The sequence below is a fragment of the Magnolia sinica genome, chromosome 12, assembly GCF_029962835.1.
Source record: "Magnolia sinica isolate HGM2019 chromosome 12, MsV1, whole genome shotgun sequence".
NCBI classification, from domain to species: Eukaryota; Viridiplantae; Streptophyta; class Magnoliopsida; order Magnoliales; family Magnoliaceae; genus Magnolia; species Magnolia sinica.
The window spans coordinates 72,550,628-72,568,966 of NC_080584.1; the positions used below are offsets into that span (position 1 = coordinate 72,550,628).

Below are 18,339 nucleotides of genomic sequence, written 5' to 3' on the forward strand. Positions count from 1 at the left end.
ATGTTTTAAATATCGATGATATCAGCCGATATATCCCAAGATATATACAAACGAATATATCTTGTATCCCACCTGTGCAATACGAAACACACAGGTAGTGCCGATATATCCCACATGTTCGAGCCGATGAGCATTTTCAATTTCCGATCCCTTTTTTTGGGTTGAAATTATGTTAAATTAGTGTCAAATGGTTATAAATCCATTGGTTCTTCATGTTTTGCATGGAAAATCATAGAGTTAGAACTTTGATTTTGATATCCATTGGTTCTTCATGTTCTCCATGTTTTTTTAGAAAATTTTTCATCAACCAACTATCAATTGAAACTAATTTCGGAGTATTCACAAGTATTTGATGAAATGATCATCACATACACTTTAATTTCGAAATTTGAGTATAGGTGGTCAGATTTGGCGAAATTTGGAAAAAATTCAAAATTTTCCCAATCGCTTGCAATGTCGCACTCCAAACATGAAATCAAGCATGTATGAGCGCTAATCTACTGATTTGTTAAGTCCTTGACAATTTTCAAAAAATAAAAATCATTTTTAACTAAAAATTAAAAATTTCACTTCAACCAGTAGACAATTGAGACTAATTTCAAAGTATTTAATCCCCATTGTGTAGTCTACTTCAAATTAATAAAAAGTTTGATGAAATGATCATCACATACACTCTAAATGCTATGCATTCAATTTGAATATAGATGTATTAGTTCGGTCAGACAATGCATAGCTAAGGATCTTGTACAAAGGAAACCTATTATGTGCAATTCTTTTTTGAAATGTTATGATTTAAAAGTGTGTATTAAGGTCTTTTTTAACAATCCTTGAAGTTTCATTGAAAAATTCAACCATTTTCCCAATGTTTCCCCATGTTTCCCAAAAAGTGCGATAAATTACCTGATACAAATGATATATCCAGTGTGATAATCGATATGTATCTATATCCCAAGGATGCAATACATAACGCGATGCCGATATTTCAAGCACTGAGTGCTGGTGTAAACAATATTTGAGTTGCATAAGAGTGGAGTTTTGGTAATCCAACACGGTATCGAAAGCGGATTGCATGGTGTGCTACACACCACCAACCTCAGTAGTGTGTTGACATCACCAAGTTTTGTGAGGCCCACCTTGATGTATCTGTTATATCCACACCGTTTATCCATTTTGTGAGATTATTTTAGTGCATGAGCCCAAAAATGAGGTAGATCCAAAGCTCAAGTGGATCACACCACAGAAAGCAGTGGGGATTGAACATCTACCATTGAAAACTTCTTGGGGGTCACACAAGTTTTGGATCAATCCGATATTTGTTTTTCCCTCGGAAGGTTTCAACAGTGGGGATCAGCGTCCCAACTGCTTTCTATGGTTTGGTCCACTTGAGCTTGGATCTGCCTCATTTTTGGGCTCATGCCCTAAAATGATCTCAAAAAATGGATGGACACTGTAGACATAACACATGCATCATGGTGGGCCCCATAGAACTTGGTGACATCAACACACCACCAAAGTCAATGGTCTGTGGCACACCATGCAATCTGCTTCCTAGAGTATCAGAAGTTGTGCATCACATGGGCCCACTATGTAGAGGACCAATCAGCCCTGTCAACTCATCAGGCAGGCAAACATGCTAAGTTGGATGAAGACCATTAGATACCTTTTCTAAACTTTCCATCGATTTCATCCGTGTATCCACCTGAAGGTCGTCCAGACAGTGGAGCCCACCTAATGCAAAGTCCAGATGTCCACAACACATGTAAGGTTGGCACATGTGATGGTACATAGATGCTTCAAAAAGACATTACAGAAGATCACTGGCATTTAACCTCAACAAACTAACACCATGAATCATTTAAACTGAAGCACAGAACCACTACATTCTGTGGCCGAAAAAGAAAAAAAAAAAAAAAAAAAAACAAAAGTTGAGCGGAATTCAGAACCTGCAACTCTCTTGAAATCAAGTAAGAAAATACAAAATGCTTTGAAACAATGAGAAACAAAATACAAACTATGGTATTACAAAACTAATCTCAAGTGGATTTCTTTTTTGATTTGAGCATCACAGACCCAATAAAAATGCATAAGAGGCTGAGAAGTGCAACACCCGCATATACGGGTATTATCAGAGCAAATTCTTGCGGCAGAAAGTAATTATATATGAAGTGATCAGTGTTCACAAATGGCTGTTGCATCACAAGAAGATTAAGACTTGAGTAAGAAGAGGTTTCAGAGAATTGTGAGTATGGAGTCTAATGAAATAGGGAGCAAAAAACTAACCAGAATGATGACCCAAAAGGTATAATATGTGAATATAGATAAGCTGATGACAGAGAGCAAGAACCCAATTGTCTTGTCTGCCAATTCCATCTCGATATTAATTTGCACTCCCTGTTTATAACCCATCAGCATCTTAACAAGAATTCAAGCAAAAACATGAAAGGGACATTTCAAAAATTAAATCAGGTTGTAAAATAATAAGAGGGCATGATTAAGAAATTGTAAACAGTAAGGCTTCTTTTTTCCTTTTTTTGGAATCCTTTAGGCAATTATTATGGAATACCATCAGAACTTACTAAGAATTTGTTATTGTGCATCTCCTTCCACTCAATAAAGTGAGAAGAGATTTCAAATGGAGGGAAATGATGAGATACATAAATACCATCTTATTAGGAATCGGCAATTTGGTAGGAAAATCATTGGTGAGACGTATACATAGGCATTGAGAGGGTGGGGTAGTCATTATAGGCAATGGGCAATGGATCATTGCTCTTTTAAGCAAGGTGTCCCGTATCGGTATCGGTTGGCGTAAGGGTGCCCTCCGAAACCGATACAGATACGGGGGCATAACTGCCCGTAACGGCGCAAATTTTATTTTATTTTTTTGCCAAAAAAATATGAAAAAATATGGATTAAATCCGGAATATTCTAAGCATTCCAAATATGCATTCATTTATAAATTGGAACATGTTTATGATGGTGTAATGGTCCACTCTTTGGTGAGAAGTTGTATCAGACTATCTGATGAATTTATGAACTAGATAACCTGAATTTGACTACAAAATTCATATATTTAATTTTCTAAATATCTAATTAATATACTTAACAATTTGATATCATTTCTCCCAATAGTTCTTTTAAAAAATGAAATTAAATTCAGGTAGATCGCATTACCAATTTGGGGCTGACTTGGAGGACCAATCCATGCCCCAAATCAGCCTCAAATTCATGCAATTTATTGGCATTATCCCACTTGTGAATTGGTGGACATTTATTGGATAGTGAATCATGAAAAAAAAAAATCAAAAGGCCCTATTTTAAGAAATAAGTGTCCACAAATTAACAATTAAAACTATTCAAACAATTTATTTTGGCATTTTGAGTTAGCAATTATAGTCCATAATTTAATTGGTAAATTTTATTAATACATGTCTCGTGCACAATTTTTTAAAAGCCCGAATTAGGTAGGACTCAGATTGTGAAGTGTAGCACACGAGTGTCAAAGTTTTTTGGACCCCACTCGTGATGAATGTGTTATATCCACACCGTCCATCCATTTTGCCAAATAATTTTAGGGCATGAGCCCAAAAATGAGGCAAATCCAAAGCTCAGGTGGACCACACCATAAGAAACAATAATAATTAAACGACTATCATTAAAAATTTATCGGGGCTACAAAAGTTTTAGATCAAGCCAAGGAATGCCAAATCGGTTACGTATCGGCCGATACGGCCGATACATAACGGTAACGGTACGCACCGTTACCCGATTCGGGGCCGTATCGGCCGATACCAATTTTTGTACCCGTATCGGCCGATACGGGCGTAACGGCCGATACGGGCGTAACGGTCACCCGTAACGGTCAGCGCCGTAACGGTCGAAAAACGGCCATTTTTTTTTGCATTTTAAGGTCCGTTTTTGATGTTTTTTCGAAACTTCTTGCTTCCAAACTCCTTCTCACTCCTTCTACTGCTAATTTCGACCAACCTTGGCTGGATATTTGAGGAAAAAACACATTATATTGGCGGATTTTGTTGAATCAAAGCTTGGTGGGCCATTTTTCATAAATTTGTCAAAAATAGGTATTTATACTTTTTTTAATATGTTTTGCTGTTTTAATTATCTCATATGATGTGTTAATCATAATAGAACATGTTAATATCCATTTTACAGATTTGGGGTGCCATTTAATATTTTTTAAATATTTTTTTCTATTTACGCATGAATTTTGCCCCTTTTTTTAAAATTCAAAAAATCAATTTTTAATGATTGTTTTGCTGTTTTAATCACTCCATATGATGTGTTAATCATAGTAGAACATGTTAATGTGCATTTTACAGATTTGGGGTGCCATTTAATATTTTTTTAATATTTTTTTCTATTTACGCATGAATTTTGCCCCTTTTTTTTAAAATTCAAAAAATCAATTTTTAATGATTGTTTTGCTGTTTTAATCACTCCATATGATGTGTTAATCATAGTAGAACATGTTAATGTGCATTTTACAGATTTGGGGTCCCATTTTATATTTTTTTAATATTTTTTTCTATTTACGCATGAATTTTGCCCCTTTTTTTTTTAATTCGAAAAATCAATTTTTAATGATTGTTTTGCTGTTTTAATCACTCCATATGATGTGTTAATCATAGTAGAACATGTTAATGTGCATTTTACAGATTTGGGGTCCCATTTTATATTTTTTAAATATTTTTTTCTATTTACGCATGAATTTTGCCCCTTTTTTTAAAAATTCGAAAAATCAATTTTTAATGGTTGTATTACTGTTTTAATCATGCCATATGATGTGTTAATCATGGTAGAATATGTTAATGTGCATTTTACAGATTTGGGGTGCCATTTTATAATTTTTTAATATTTTTTTCTATTTACGCATTAATTATGGCCCTTCTTTTTTAAATTTAAAAAATAATTTTTTAATGATTGTTTTACTGTTTTAATCATGCCATGTGATATGTTAATCATAGTAGAACATGTTAATGTGTATTTTACAGATTTGGGATGTCATTTTATAATTTTTTTCTATTTTCGAATTAGTGACTTTATGTTTTTATTTGCTTATATTGGACAGGTTTTGCCTTGGAGCTTCTTAGGGTTTAGTTAGAATATAAAATCATCTTTATTAACATAGGTCATACACTCATACTCAAATCTAATTATCTAGTGTCTACCTAAGCCTAAAGAAATGTCTGGATCTGGCCAACAACAAGTAAGTGATGATATCGGATGGCAACATTGTGAGAGGGTTGGTGGTACTAGGCACCAAATGAAGTGCAAGTATTGTGATAGACTAGTGACTGGTGGAATTACCCGTCTCAAACAACATTTGGCACATCGAAAGGGTCAAGTTGGGCCATGTAGTAGAGTACCGAAAGAGATAATGCTTTTAATGCAAGCTAGTCTGGATGAGTCGAAGGGTAAACGTGCTGCTGTACAAAAGAAGAAAGATGATATTTTGGATGCAGCTCGACAGGAAGTGTTTGGTCCTGAATATATGGGCATTCGTGATGAAGATATTATTGATTCTGACGAAGATTCAGATCGAGAACTTACTATAGCTAGGAGAGAGAGCTTGCGTCTAGCTCGTGAAGAGGAAGAACGTCGCCGCATGTTTGGCACGCATGGGTCAGTGCGTGATACAGGGGGGGGAGTGGGAGTGGGAGTGGGAGTGCAACTGGAAGTGCAACTGCTTCTGCAGGTGGGGGTGGGGGTGGGAGTGGGGGGGGTAGGTTTGGTGGGTTACGACGTATGTTTGGGAGCCGACGACAGACATCTTCACATGATGCCCCTATACGTTTGGATGAAGAAGTAAATGAGCCTAGGAGACCCTCTATTGATCAATCCTATTTAGGAAAGAATCAACTAAACAAAAGAAGATAAAACAAATGTGGAGTAGAACTTCCGTTGAGAAATTAGGTAGAGCAGCAGCAAAGTTATTTATACATGCCAACATACCTCTTAAAGCCAATTCTCCATATTGGCAGGTGGTAATTGATGCAGCAGCAGAAGCAGGTGAAGGAATAAAAGCTCCTACGGCTAAGGAGATTAGGGGAAATGGACAGATGCAGAGTATGCGGATGTGAAAGCAGACGTGGCTACCTTTAAACCTGTATGGCAAGTCAGAGGATGCACAATCATGTGTGATGGTTGGCTGGCCCAACCAGACGCAGCATGATCAACTTCATGGTATACTGCCACTTAGGAACTATATACCACAAGTCAATTGATGCCTCAGAGGCAACCAAAAATTCTACTTATATTAATGAACTAATGGATAAAGTTGTGGACGAGATTGGAGAGGAGAATATAGTGCAGATTGTGACAGATAATGAAGCAACATATAAGCTTGCAGGACATATGTTGATGGATAAGAGAAAACATCTTTTTTGGTCACCATGTGCTGCCCATTGTATTGATCTTATATTGGAAGATATTGGGAAGAAGAAGAATGTTAAGGAAATGGTCGAAAGGGCAAGGGAAGTGACGACGTTTATTTACAACCATAATCAAGTAGTTGCAATAATGAGAAAGTTTACGAAAGGACGAGAGTTGTTGAGGCCTGCGGCGACTAGATTCGCAACAAACTTTATAGCATTAGAGAGTTTATTCCAGCATAGAGAAGAGTTGAGTGAGATGTTCGCTTCCCGAGAATGGCTCAACACAAAACATGGGAAGAAGACATCAGGAATACCGGTCGAAGTTGTGAACACCATACGGGACAACAAATATTGGAAGAAGGTCAAGGCGATCCTAAAGGTGATGGAGCCACTAATGAGGGTACTCCATCTTGTTGAATCCGATGAAGCACCTACTATGGGCTTCATATATGATGCCATGGATAAGGTAAAGCTTGCAATTCAACGTGATTGTAGAAGTTGGCAGACTTATTGGAAGATGATGGACAAGAGATGGACAAACCAACTCCATCACGATCTTCATGCAGCAGGTTACTACCTAAATCCTAGGTATAGATATGCCCAATCATTTGTTGCGGATGATGAAGTTCGTGTCGGGCTAAAAAATGTGATAAAGAGATTAGAGCCTGACTTAGATCTGCAAATAAAGGCATTAAATGAATTAGATACATTTGGAAATCGCCTTGGTAGCTTTGGAGATGCTCTTGCACAGCATGCAGTATCTAGATTGCAACCGGCCGAATGGTGGATTAATTTCGGAGAGAGTACGAAGGCTTTCCAAAAAATTGCAGTAAAAGTTTTGAGCCAGACAACATCTTCCTCTAGCTGCGAAAGGAATTGGAGTTGTTTTGCGCTCATTCATTCAAAGAATAGGAATAGATTGCAGACTAGAACATTAAATAGACTTGTCTTCATGCACTACAATATAAAACTAAGAATGCAACGACATCATAGGAGCATTACAGTTGCTGATGACAGAGACTACTGTCCAATAAACTTAGATAATATTTATGATGAGGATGATCCACTTCTACCTTGGTTAGAAACAAGGGAAAAGCAAATTGAAGAGGATAGTGAAGAATTGGAAATTGATGACCCAGAAATACACAGAGCGCAACAAGAGAGTCGTGCAGATGTTTTGGACCCAGTAAGAGGGGCAGCGTTTATGCCACGTACGGATACGGCTCAAGATCAACAAAAGAGTACGAGCAGTGGTAGCGTGACCGTGTCGGATGATGACGATGACCCCCCTGCCCCTGGTGCTGGCACTTCTGGTGTTGCTCAGCGCCCTATACAGCCGTCTACAGATCACGATGTCGATGAACATCGACAAGGTGGTACACGAGGTCGGACTTATGAGTGTACCGAGTCACGATACAGCCAGCATGTGGGTACATCTAGTGGTGCACCGGGTCCGAGAGGTTCGGAACATCAGCAGGCTCATGGTCTTGGTTATTATGATGGATATTCTTATGGTGAATTGAATTATGATGGTTATACTGAGCCTGTTCCATCACATTCATGTTGGAGTAGCCCTCCCGATCAATATCCATATGATTATAGATATCCAGATCCAAATCCAAGTTACTCATCACAGCAGACGCACTCTCAATCTCAAGATTCTCAACAGCCTGAGTATGGGCACCAGTATGGCTATTCGACGGGCACTGGTGGATATCCTTACTCTGGGTCAGAGTCGTTGCCTAGTCAGGATCAGTCATCCTCTAGTTACGTTGATCTAGTATTTCCTTCTGGCACTGGATATTATGGATATGTAGCACCTACACTTATTAGACAGCCTCAGCCTGATGGTGACGATGACGATGATGTGGAGGTCGAGCAACCACAAAAAAGTAGATTTTCATTTTGGTGGTGACTTGTGATTGTGAGTATATATTTGTGTTAAGGTAAGTATTTACAGCAGACAGCTCACAACAGTATTATTGCAAGAAGTCATGCACACACTTGACACTGCCGAACTTGTATTTAAAATAGCTCCCCTGACAACCAATCAAGTAATCCTTAATCAAGTTGCAGGGGAGTATATCAGACACTACTAATTATTTTTTTTAATATTCTTGACTTGAGGATGACAGGTCATAGACAGGAATCACACTATCACAGTCACGTGCACCACACTGCACAGGACCACAGGTATGTTCGAGAAATTCCTCAAAAATAATTGCAAACACCTAATGTAAGATATTTTCATTTTACATTCATTCTAATATATCTATCATTGATAGTAGATAGTTAGAAAATTAAATATATGATCAAATTTAGGTTATCTGGTTCATAAATTCATCAGACAGTCCGATACAACTTCTCACCAAAGAGTGGACCGTTACACCACCATAAACACGTTCCAATTTATAAATGAATGCATATTTGGAATGCTTAGAATATTCTGGATTTAATCCATATTTTTTCATATTTTTTTGGCAAAAAAAAAATTTTGCGCCGTTACGGCCCGTTACGCCCCCGTATCACCGTTACGCCCCCGTATCACCGTTACGCCCCCGTATCCGTATCGGTTTTGGAGGACACCGTTACGCCAACCGATACCGATACGGGATACCTTGGATCAAGCTGACATGTGTGTTTTCCCTTCATCCACGTTAGTGTGACCCTATTAACAGGTTAGATGGAAAATAAACATTACAGTGGACCCTAAGAAATTTTTAATGGTGAGCATTCTATAACCATTGTTTCCTATGCTGTGGTCCATCTGAGATTTGGATCTTATTAATTTTTTGAATCATAACCTAAAATGATGTGGCAAAATGGATGGACGGCCTGGATAAAATACATATAGCATGGTGGGGCCCATGTGGCACGTGTACATTTTATTAAATTGTGCAACGTGCTGCGTAACGCGTACCAGTCCATTCATTTGACACAAGCAAGTCCTATGGGTCTGATCATGAGGTATGTGTTATATCTAAACCGTCCATTCACTTGACGAGCTCGTCTTAAGACTTGACACAAAAAATAATAAAGATCTAATTATCAAGTGGACCACACTGCAAAAAGCAGTGGGGGATTGAACGTCTACCATTGAAACCCTTTTTGGGATCACAAAACTTTTGGATCAATATGAAATTTTTTTTTCCTTGTCATTCAGGTCTTTTTGACCTTTTGAACAGATTGGATGGAAAATAAACGTTATGGTGGGCCTACAAATTTTTTAACAATGAAAATCATCATCTCACTGCTATTTTTGGTGTGGTCCAGACGATCTTTGGATACGATTCATTTTTTGGCTAATGCTCTAAAATGATATTTAAAAATAGATGAACGGTGTAGATATAATAAATACATCACTGTGGAGCCCACGTAACTTTGATCTCCTTTGAACCGTTCGTACAACTCGGAGCTTGAGGACTGTCAGCGCTCGTCTTAGCATGACACGTACCTCAAGCTGGTGCGCGGTACACCTCCGAAAGAAAAAAAAAAAAAAAGGGAGAGAGGGAAACCGAAAAGAAAAAAGAGGGAAAGAAGAGAAAAGAAAAAGGAGGGAAAGAAAAGAGAGAGAGAGAGAGAGAGAGGAAGAAGAAGAAGCAGCAGCAGGGCCGCAGCCGCAGCTTCCCGAGAAGAAGAAAAAAAGGAAGAAGAAGAAGAAGAAGAAAGGAAAAAAAAAAAGGTAAGTATTTGTTTTTTCTTTTCTTTTTTTTCCTATTTTTTAAGGCCCGTAACAGCCGTTACGGGTCAGTAACGGCCGTTACGCCTGTAACGGGCCCGTAATGGCCGTTACGGTATCAAAATCAGGGCATTGCCCGTTACACCCCCGTATCGCGTAATGGACCCCACCGTTACCGTTACATATCGGCCGTTACGGCCGATACGTAACCGATATGAAACACCCTGCTTTTAAGCCCATTTGTAAAACTCACAGAAATTCAGTGGTAGTGTTATATTCAGGAGTGGGGTGGGTGAATATTGAAATTTGCGAGGCTGTTTGCAGGGATAAGTGGGCCTTTGTACCTGGTATGCATACATCCATCAGTTTTTCTCGTGCTGGATATTGTCTATCAGAGAATCTTATGAGAGGTAGAAAGAACATGCATGAGCTTCTCGGAAAGTTACATGAGGTCTAAATTTTTTGGGATAGAGTTGACACGAGTTTGGATGTGGGATTCGCACATTGTCATTTCATCTAAACCTTTGCTTTGAGGTTCATTTGGATGCTAGATTGAATGGAATTTCCTTACTTGAATGCAATAAAATAGAAATAACCAAAGAGGGACCAGTACAACACCATTCACAACCCAAGACTAGCCACGAAATAGCAATTCATTTCATTTCAAGTCCAACTTGAAACACATGGAACTGCAATTAGGGGTTGGTCATCGTTTGAATTAAATGGCCCCACCTCCATCTTGATCATTTCCTGGATATTTAATTGAAATAATGCAATTCAGTTAAAATGAGGATCCAAACACATTCTACACCTCTCTTTCCTTTCATTAAGCTCTGTCACTTCTCCATAAGGTGTGGGGTACTTCTTCTTCTTCTTCTTCTTCTTCTTCTTCTTTTGAGAAGATAATAAAGTAGTTTATCAAGCATATAGTACGGGGAATGGGTTCCCAATACCCTCTTTGGCCAGTACATCAGCTAAACAATTTGCCTCTCTACCAAATTGGGTAAATGAAATGTTTAGCCTAAAGACGAGGGCTCTAATTCATGAAACACGGAGCCATAATACCACGGCTCGGTCCCACTTTTTTCCCCAGTCTATGAAGAAGTCTGTGTCACCTTCGACTATGACCTCCCCAGAAAACTTAAGGATGAAACGCAAATAGCATCTATTAAAGAGAATGCCTCAGTGGTGTTTGCACTACCCATTAGGATTGCGCCTGAAACAGCCATGCGATAAGACCATTGCCATTTCTAAGTACCCCTCAAATCCCTTAGGGATTGGAGTAGCCTGTGTAAACAAACGCCATAAAATTTCAGCTTCCAAACACCTCCCAGGGGAAGGGAAGAACCATCTGCCAGGAAAACAATATGTGGGTCACTCGATATAACAGACTACCATTCCTTCCATAATTATGAGAGGGAATAATCTCCATAACTGGTAAGATGTGTATTGATGGCCCACATTTCAATATTACCCTGATTTCTTTACTTACAACTTCAACTCGCATATCATCGCCTCATAGGAAAGATGACCATACCTTTCTTTCCAAATTTCCCAACGCTACGTAAGGAAGAAATCATCGAAGCACATTCCCCTTCTCGGAAAGCCCCTTGCCCCAACTGCAAAAGACTTTGCCTAGCTTATCCCTAAACATCCACACTACCCGATGAGACTAAAAGACAATTCCATACCAATTTAGCCACTGTGCAGTGAATAAAAACATAGTGAATGATCTCCTCCTCCCACACATCAGGCACGTGTTAGGGAGGTTGATCCCACTACCCTTTAAATGATAGAGAGTCAGAGTTTTATCAACTGCCATTGCCCAAGAAAATGCAACAACTGTAGGGGGCACAGAAGAATCTAAAACCAACCCAAAAGACGGAGCTTCCTTCCTTCGGAAAAAACGTTCAAGACAACAACAACAACAAAAAAAAAAAAAAAAAAGACCTTTGCAGAGGATGTTACTTGAAGCATTTTGTTTCAAAATTTTAAGATCTCCCCCTTCCAAAGGGAGATACGCTACTTGAAGATTGTCACACAATTTGCAAAGGCTTCACTTCATTGTCCTTGAGATCTCTTCAGAGAGACCAATTTCAAAGCAAATGGCATCCTAAAGATTTCATAAAAATCCTTGATAGCTGAGCTTTTGCTCAAAGTCACTCTAAAAAGACTTGGATAGGTGTTGGTCAACTTTCTTGCCGAACCATTCATCCTCCCAAAAACACACTTTGTCGCCACCTATCTTGAATTCCATCCCCTCATTAAGAAATTTCGCCCAAGTCTTCTGGTCACCCAGCTTACTGATAATCTTTCTATATCAGAACACTTGCCTCTATTAACTAAATCCAGATCCCAGGCAAAAAGTTGATACACTCGCTGGTGACCATGTTACTAGGTGGGCCAACTCTGCAACCGAGATAGACCTTGTATACTGAAACACTTCCATAATCGATAGTTGTACCCTCCTTCTGGTTCTACATCAATAAATTAGTCATTATCAATCAGAAATATCTGCACCAACCATCCATTTTCAGGTGACTGCTCGAACGTTTTTAGGGTTATCCAGTCAGAGCAGTTTCTCAGCTATGATTAGTCCATTGCAGAGTTCGCTGAATGAATGGTCAGTTTTTATAGGGTTCAGGATACCCCTATTGCATCCATCACAAATTGTCCCATTTTACATTTCCCTTTCGAATGAATGCTATGGCTGGATCATATGCAGTTTTCCATCAAAACCAAGGTTTGAAATATCCTTCGGTACAAAGTTGACTAGGTGCCTGCTCAATACTGACTTAGACAAGACAATGGTAGGGCTCGATTTGTAAAGCAAGGTCTTGCCTGAATTAGTTGAATACCTTAGGACTCGTTCTAAATCGTCCGAATCAACCACGGCCCATCTGTATCAAACAAGTCGCACATGGATCACCTACATTAAAGTTATAGACTAACTCAGTGCAACTCATCAAATTTAGATAGGTTCCATATCATACATTACTAGATATTGATGACACCACCAATAAGAACACGATAATCGTATATACTGGAAACATCCATACCATATAACAATGGCAGTATTTATAGGACCAAACCTAGGATATGCATAACACATGTCAATTTGTACAAGTGGGGCACATGGTTAAGTGATCTAAATGTTGGGTGCGACCCGCCAAGGATGGACCATGGCCCAAAAGTTCTCCCAGATAGGAAGATCATAGCCTCTTTAATCACAATATTGACTGCTTTCGCATTCCACTTCTCAGACATCTTTCAAGCACAAAACTGAAGGGTATAATGTAGGGGCATTTTCACACTGGGCTCAAGTGGGGTCGCCCGTTGGATGCGGAGGCACACTCGGGGTGGGTGACCCATGTGATTTGGGGCCCATGGGGGAGGTCTCGTGTTCGAGACTCCTCACTAGGGTGATTAATGCGCATTTCATACCAGGCTCGAGTAGGGTAGCCCGTGAGATGCGGGGACACACTCGGGGTGGGTGGCCCATGTGATTTGGGACCCACGAAGGGGGTTCAGTTGAGGTCCTAAACCCATGAGATATGGGGCCTGGGCTATGAAATAAAGGGATTAATTCGTCATACTCTAACGATTAGAGCTTTTAGAGCAAGTGGTTAATTGTCTTGCATCAAATTGGTATCAGAGCGGGAGGTCTCATGTTCGAGACTCATTACCGGAGGTGATTAATGCAGGGGCATTTTCACACTGGGCTCGAGTGGGGTCGCCTGTTAGATGTGGGAGCACACTCGGGGTGGGTGACTCATATGATTTGGGGCCCACGGGGGAGGTCTCTGTTCGAGACTCCTCACCAGGGGTGATTAATACGCATTTCACACCAAGCTTGAATGGGGTAGCCCGTGGGATGCGGGAACACACTCGGGGTGGCCCATGTGATTTGCGGCCCGCGAAGGGGATTCGACCAAGGTCCTAAACCCATGAGATGTGGGGCCTAGGCTATGAGATAAATGGATTAATTCGCCATACTCTAACGGTTCGAGCTTTTAGAGCAAGTGGTTAATTGTCCTGCATCAGGGTAGGATTGTCCAATTGAGGAGATTTTTGCGGCACAGTCCATACACAGTGGAGCCCAATAAATCAAAGACCTGGATCACTACCGTGGGGCCTGCTTGTGGATACTAAAAATCTTGAAGATTTTTTTTAGTCAAATAGACTAAGGAATCTGTTTGTGTTTTACAAACGTCAGAAAGTCTCTTGAAGACCCAAAAAAAAAAAAAAAAAACAAATAATTTATTTTCATATTTCAAAAAATATGTCATGAGAGAGAACATGTTGTCACTAGTAACCTTCACTCCAACCATACGATTGCATAGAGAGGCGAGGGTAAAGTTAGAGAGAGAGACACACACACAAAGATCCATATCATACATGGTTCATTCATGTATCATATCCTACAAAACTTCCTTGATGGGACAATTTTAACCTTTAGAGTCACCGCCCAAAGATAGACGGTTAAGATGAGAAGCACAATAACAGCCCACATTCAGGAAGAGAGTAATCGTATTGTAGCAGAGGAGGGACATATGTGATACACGTAGAAATGAAAAAAAAAAAATCTAGGTGCGCAACTCGGAGGTCAAACTGAACTAGACCTAACCAATACTCCTGTTTAATTCTTCAGAACCCGTTTAATTCTTCAAAAGAAATGGAAAAAGGAGATCTGCAGTTAGCATTCCTCTTTAGAGATGGGTCCACCAAACCAACGGTCTAATCACCGAAACCTAGGCCCCATCTATGCACAAAAGAAGGGGATGGATAACCTCTTCTAATTCTTCTTTGGCTTTACTATGTCATCTTTGCAAAGACGTAAGAAAGAAGGTCACATATGTCATCTTTGCAAAGACATAAGAAAGAAGGTCACATATGTCATCTTTGCATAGAAAGAAGAAAGAAGGTCAACTATGTCATCTTTGCAAAAACCTAAGGTTAATTCAGTCATTTACAAGATATAATTTTCTATCGATCTCCCCCACATCTTAAAGACTCTCACAGAACAGGGGAGGCAGCCAATAGTGGAAGAAAGATGTCCCTTTAAAAGGTAATAGCCCCATGACCCCGTCTCTCAATTCCTTCCACGACATCTCTTCTGATCCAACCACATCAGCCCCTTCTAAATTTCCAATTGTTCTTTTCCATTCCATCCTCTCCCTTTTCTCTTGTTCTTCCACTAAAAGAATCCAACAACGCCAAAGGCAGATTAATGGCTATCTCAAGAAACTAGGCAAATGGGCTAACAGCAATTATGATTATCGTCTTTCTATTGACACTTACTTCCCTCCAAAGAGACCAAAAACCCCATTTCTCAACATAGAAAGTTTCCCTTCTTATATACAATATGAAAATCCCATTTAGATCATCTAAGACTAGAAAATTTGTCCCAATCGGTACCTATATCCAGCACATAACCTGCTACCGAATCAACCATAAACTCATAAACAAATATATCTGCATATCCATTGTCCAAAAATCAAAGCCAGTCTGCTATCTGGTGAACAGCATGTCGCCATCATCACCTAAGCCCTATCCCAACTAATTGGGATCGGCTACATGAATCCCATTCTATCAAGGGCCATACCTTCAGTTAAACCATAGTCATCAAGTCTTTTCTTCCTACCTCCACCCACATCCTTTTGGGCCTTCCCCTTGCCCTTTTAGAGCCCTCAACTTGAACCCACTCCTAATCGACACAGTTAGTCAAACCATCCAAAAGTCTATTTTCCCACGTCTTATTATCTGATAGTGTTACTACTAAGTCTCCTCAAATTGATTCATTTCTAATTCTATCCTTCCTCATCTTGCCACTCATCCATCCCAACATCCCCATTTCAGCTATGCTCATCCTATGAACACGTTGTTCCTTAACTGTCCAACATTATAACTCGTAAAGCATGAAAGCATGGTTGGTCTTATAGTTGGTCTTATAGTTGGGACTTGTATCGTGTGGTGGCCCCAACACCACACGGCTCAGTGGTGTTGGGACATGGCGGGATTTGATTGGGCCATGTGCTGATATCAGAGATGCGGTCCATCTCTGACATTGGCATCCCACCACGTCCCAACACCATCAAACTGCATGGTGTTGGGGGCACCATGCAATCTGTGTCCCTTATAGCTATCCTATAAAATTTCCATTCAATTTGATTGGTATGTAACAGATGCGAACACAATGGACAATTAGAAAATAATAATAATAATAAATAACAGAAACTAGTCAATGATCTACATTCAAATGTACAAGTGTGTCTGACCGCCCACTTGACGAACAGCCCAGATCTTGCATCATGTGCTAAGGATGATGCCCAAGTACAAATTTTGAGGGAAACATGGAGCGATATATTCTACCATAGTATGAATCTCTAGTCGAATAGATGTGTATAATACTCCTATGATAGTTCATGCCATTTTATAAATGTTGGTGATACATGTTTCTCACAAACGGTCCTCATGTGCAGCAATCCAGAGCGTCCAAATTGTAGGGCACATCGTGGAAGGAGAACATCTCTAAAATCAGGCAGATAGAGAAATCCTGACCGTCCAAATGGATGGTTGAGGGAGAGGGCTGGATCCTAAGGTCAAAAATAAGAGAGGGTAACTATCATCTTAAAGTGTAATTTTTAGGGTCAGAAAATCGGACGGCCTGCATTGCTTTAAAATTATGCCATGTGCAGAGTCGAGGTGAGACGGAAGGATCAAGCGGGTTATATAAAGACCGAATTTCTTGCGAATCGAACTGCGATTCAGGTCGCTTCACAGCACCTGAATCGCGATCCGAAGTGCCGTCGATTTACAATCAGAATCTTTAGAAAAACAAGAAAAATTCAGAGATTTTCTCTGTACGAGAGAGAGAGAGAGAGAGAGAGAGAGAGAGAGAGAGACTCACCACCAGAGAGAAGGAATGATGGAGATCGGCGAAGGCTCCAAGGTGAGAGAGAGAGAGAGAGAGAGAGAGGGAGAGATGCCCCAGGAGCGCGACTAGCTTGCGATCCCGGAACCAGCGAGAGAGATGCCCCAGAGCGCGAGTAGCTTGCGACCCCGGAACCAGCGACGTGGGTGCGGCCTAACCGTAGGGCCCACCTTCACGTATGCATTTTATATCGACGCCGTCCATCTTTCTTTTTCCAGCTTATTTTAGGGCATGATCCCAAAAATGAAGCAGATACAAATTTCAGGTGGGCCAAACCACAAAAAACAGTGATTTTTTGCCATTAAAAACCTTTCGTGGGCCAAAAATTTTCGATCAAGCTGATTTTATTTTATTTTTCCTTTCATCCAAGTTTATGTGACATTTTCAACAGGTTTGATGGTCAATAAACATTACAGCGGACCATAGGAAATTGTTAATGGTGGGCATTCAATGATCACTATTTCTTGTAAGTACGGTCCACCTGAATTTTTATCAACTTCGTTTTTGGAACCATACACTAAAATAAGGTAGAAAAACAGATGAACGGCGTGGATATAGAATGCATACATCAAGGTGGGCCCTGTGATTAGGGTGCACCCCCATCGCTCGTTCCGGGGGTGGCAGCCAAGTTGCGCTCATGCCCAGGTGCTATTAGAGCACTTTAAGTTACGGTACTCCTAGTTGAACTGTAGCACATATACAATCAATCCATTGATCTGGACTGTTCATTAGGTCTGAGGCACACTTCATGGGCTACCATGCAAATATCACACTCATCTAACTAATCTTAATCATATGATTCATTTTTTTCAAAATGAATGGTTAAAATCGTCTACATAAAAAAAGGTCAAACCAACATGAGAAAGAGAAAGAGAGCATTGTAAGTTATGGTGCTCTTAGTTGATAGTCTGATTGATGGACCTGCGCCATAAGTACATAACATATTTCAAGGCTTACCATGCAAAATTAAACTGATGGGATGATCCAATCCATCGTTGATTTTACCATATTTCCTTTAGTCGGCCTTTTTGTGGTTGTGATTACTTACATCCTTACGCACTTGTATAAGGGGAAATGTTTAAATTTGAACAGGTCTAACTTAGTAATGGTTCATTAGTAATTAGCCAAGAATTTCGTGAGCTATTTTATGAAATGAAGAAACCTTAGTAAAAATGCCTTTAAGTGGTCTCTCTGTGGTAAAAGATGGCACGAATCTGGGGTATTGATGAATCCATGGATGGTAGATGATCTATTTCCGGAGAACGGGCATTCAATCGTTGTATCAAAGAGGTGGATCGTCCGGAGAATTATTTACCGTTTGACAAAGATCG

General features: G+C 39.8%; 1 protein-coding gene across 2 annotated transcripts; it reads right to left on the bottom strand.

The window, feature by feature from the left end:
* Positions 1-1,935: 1,935 nt before the first annotated feature.
* Positions 1,936-17,070, bottom strand: LOC131221674 (dolichol-phosphate mannose synthase subunit 2). Of its 2 annotated transcripts, none has more exons than XM_058216975.1 (3): positions 16,985-17,070; positions 2,281-2,391; positions 1,936-2,186 (listed from the first exon to the last, which is right to left on the bottom strand). In XM_058216975.1, exons 2-3 carry the CDS (start codon positions 2,368-2,370, stop codon positions 2,034-2,036), a joined length of 243 nt encoding a protein of 80 aa, XP_058072958.1. In that variant the 5' UTR covers positions 2,371-2,391; positions 16,985-17,070; the 3' UTR covers positions 1,936-2,033. The 2 variants fall into 2 exon arrangements, with proteins under 2 accessions (XP_058072958.1, XP_058072957.1); XM_058216974.1 differs by lacking the exon at positions 16,985-17,070 and adding an exon at positions 11,612-11,747.
* Positions 17,071-18,339: the final 1,269 nt, after the last annotated feature.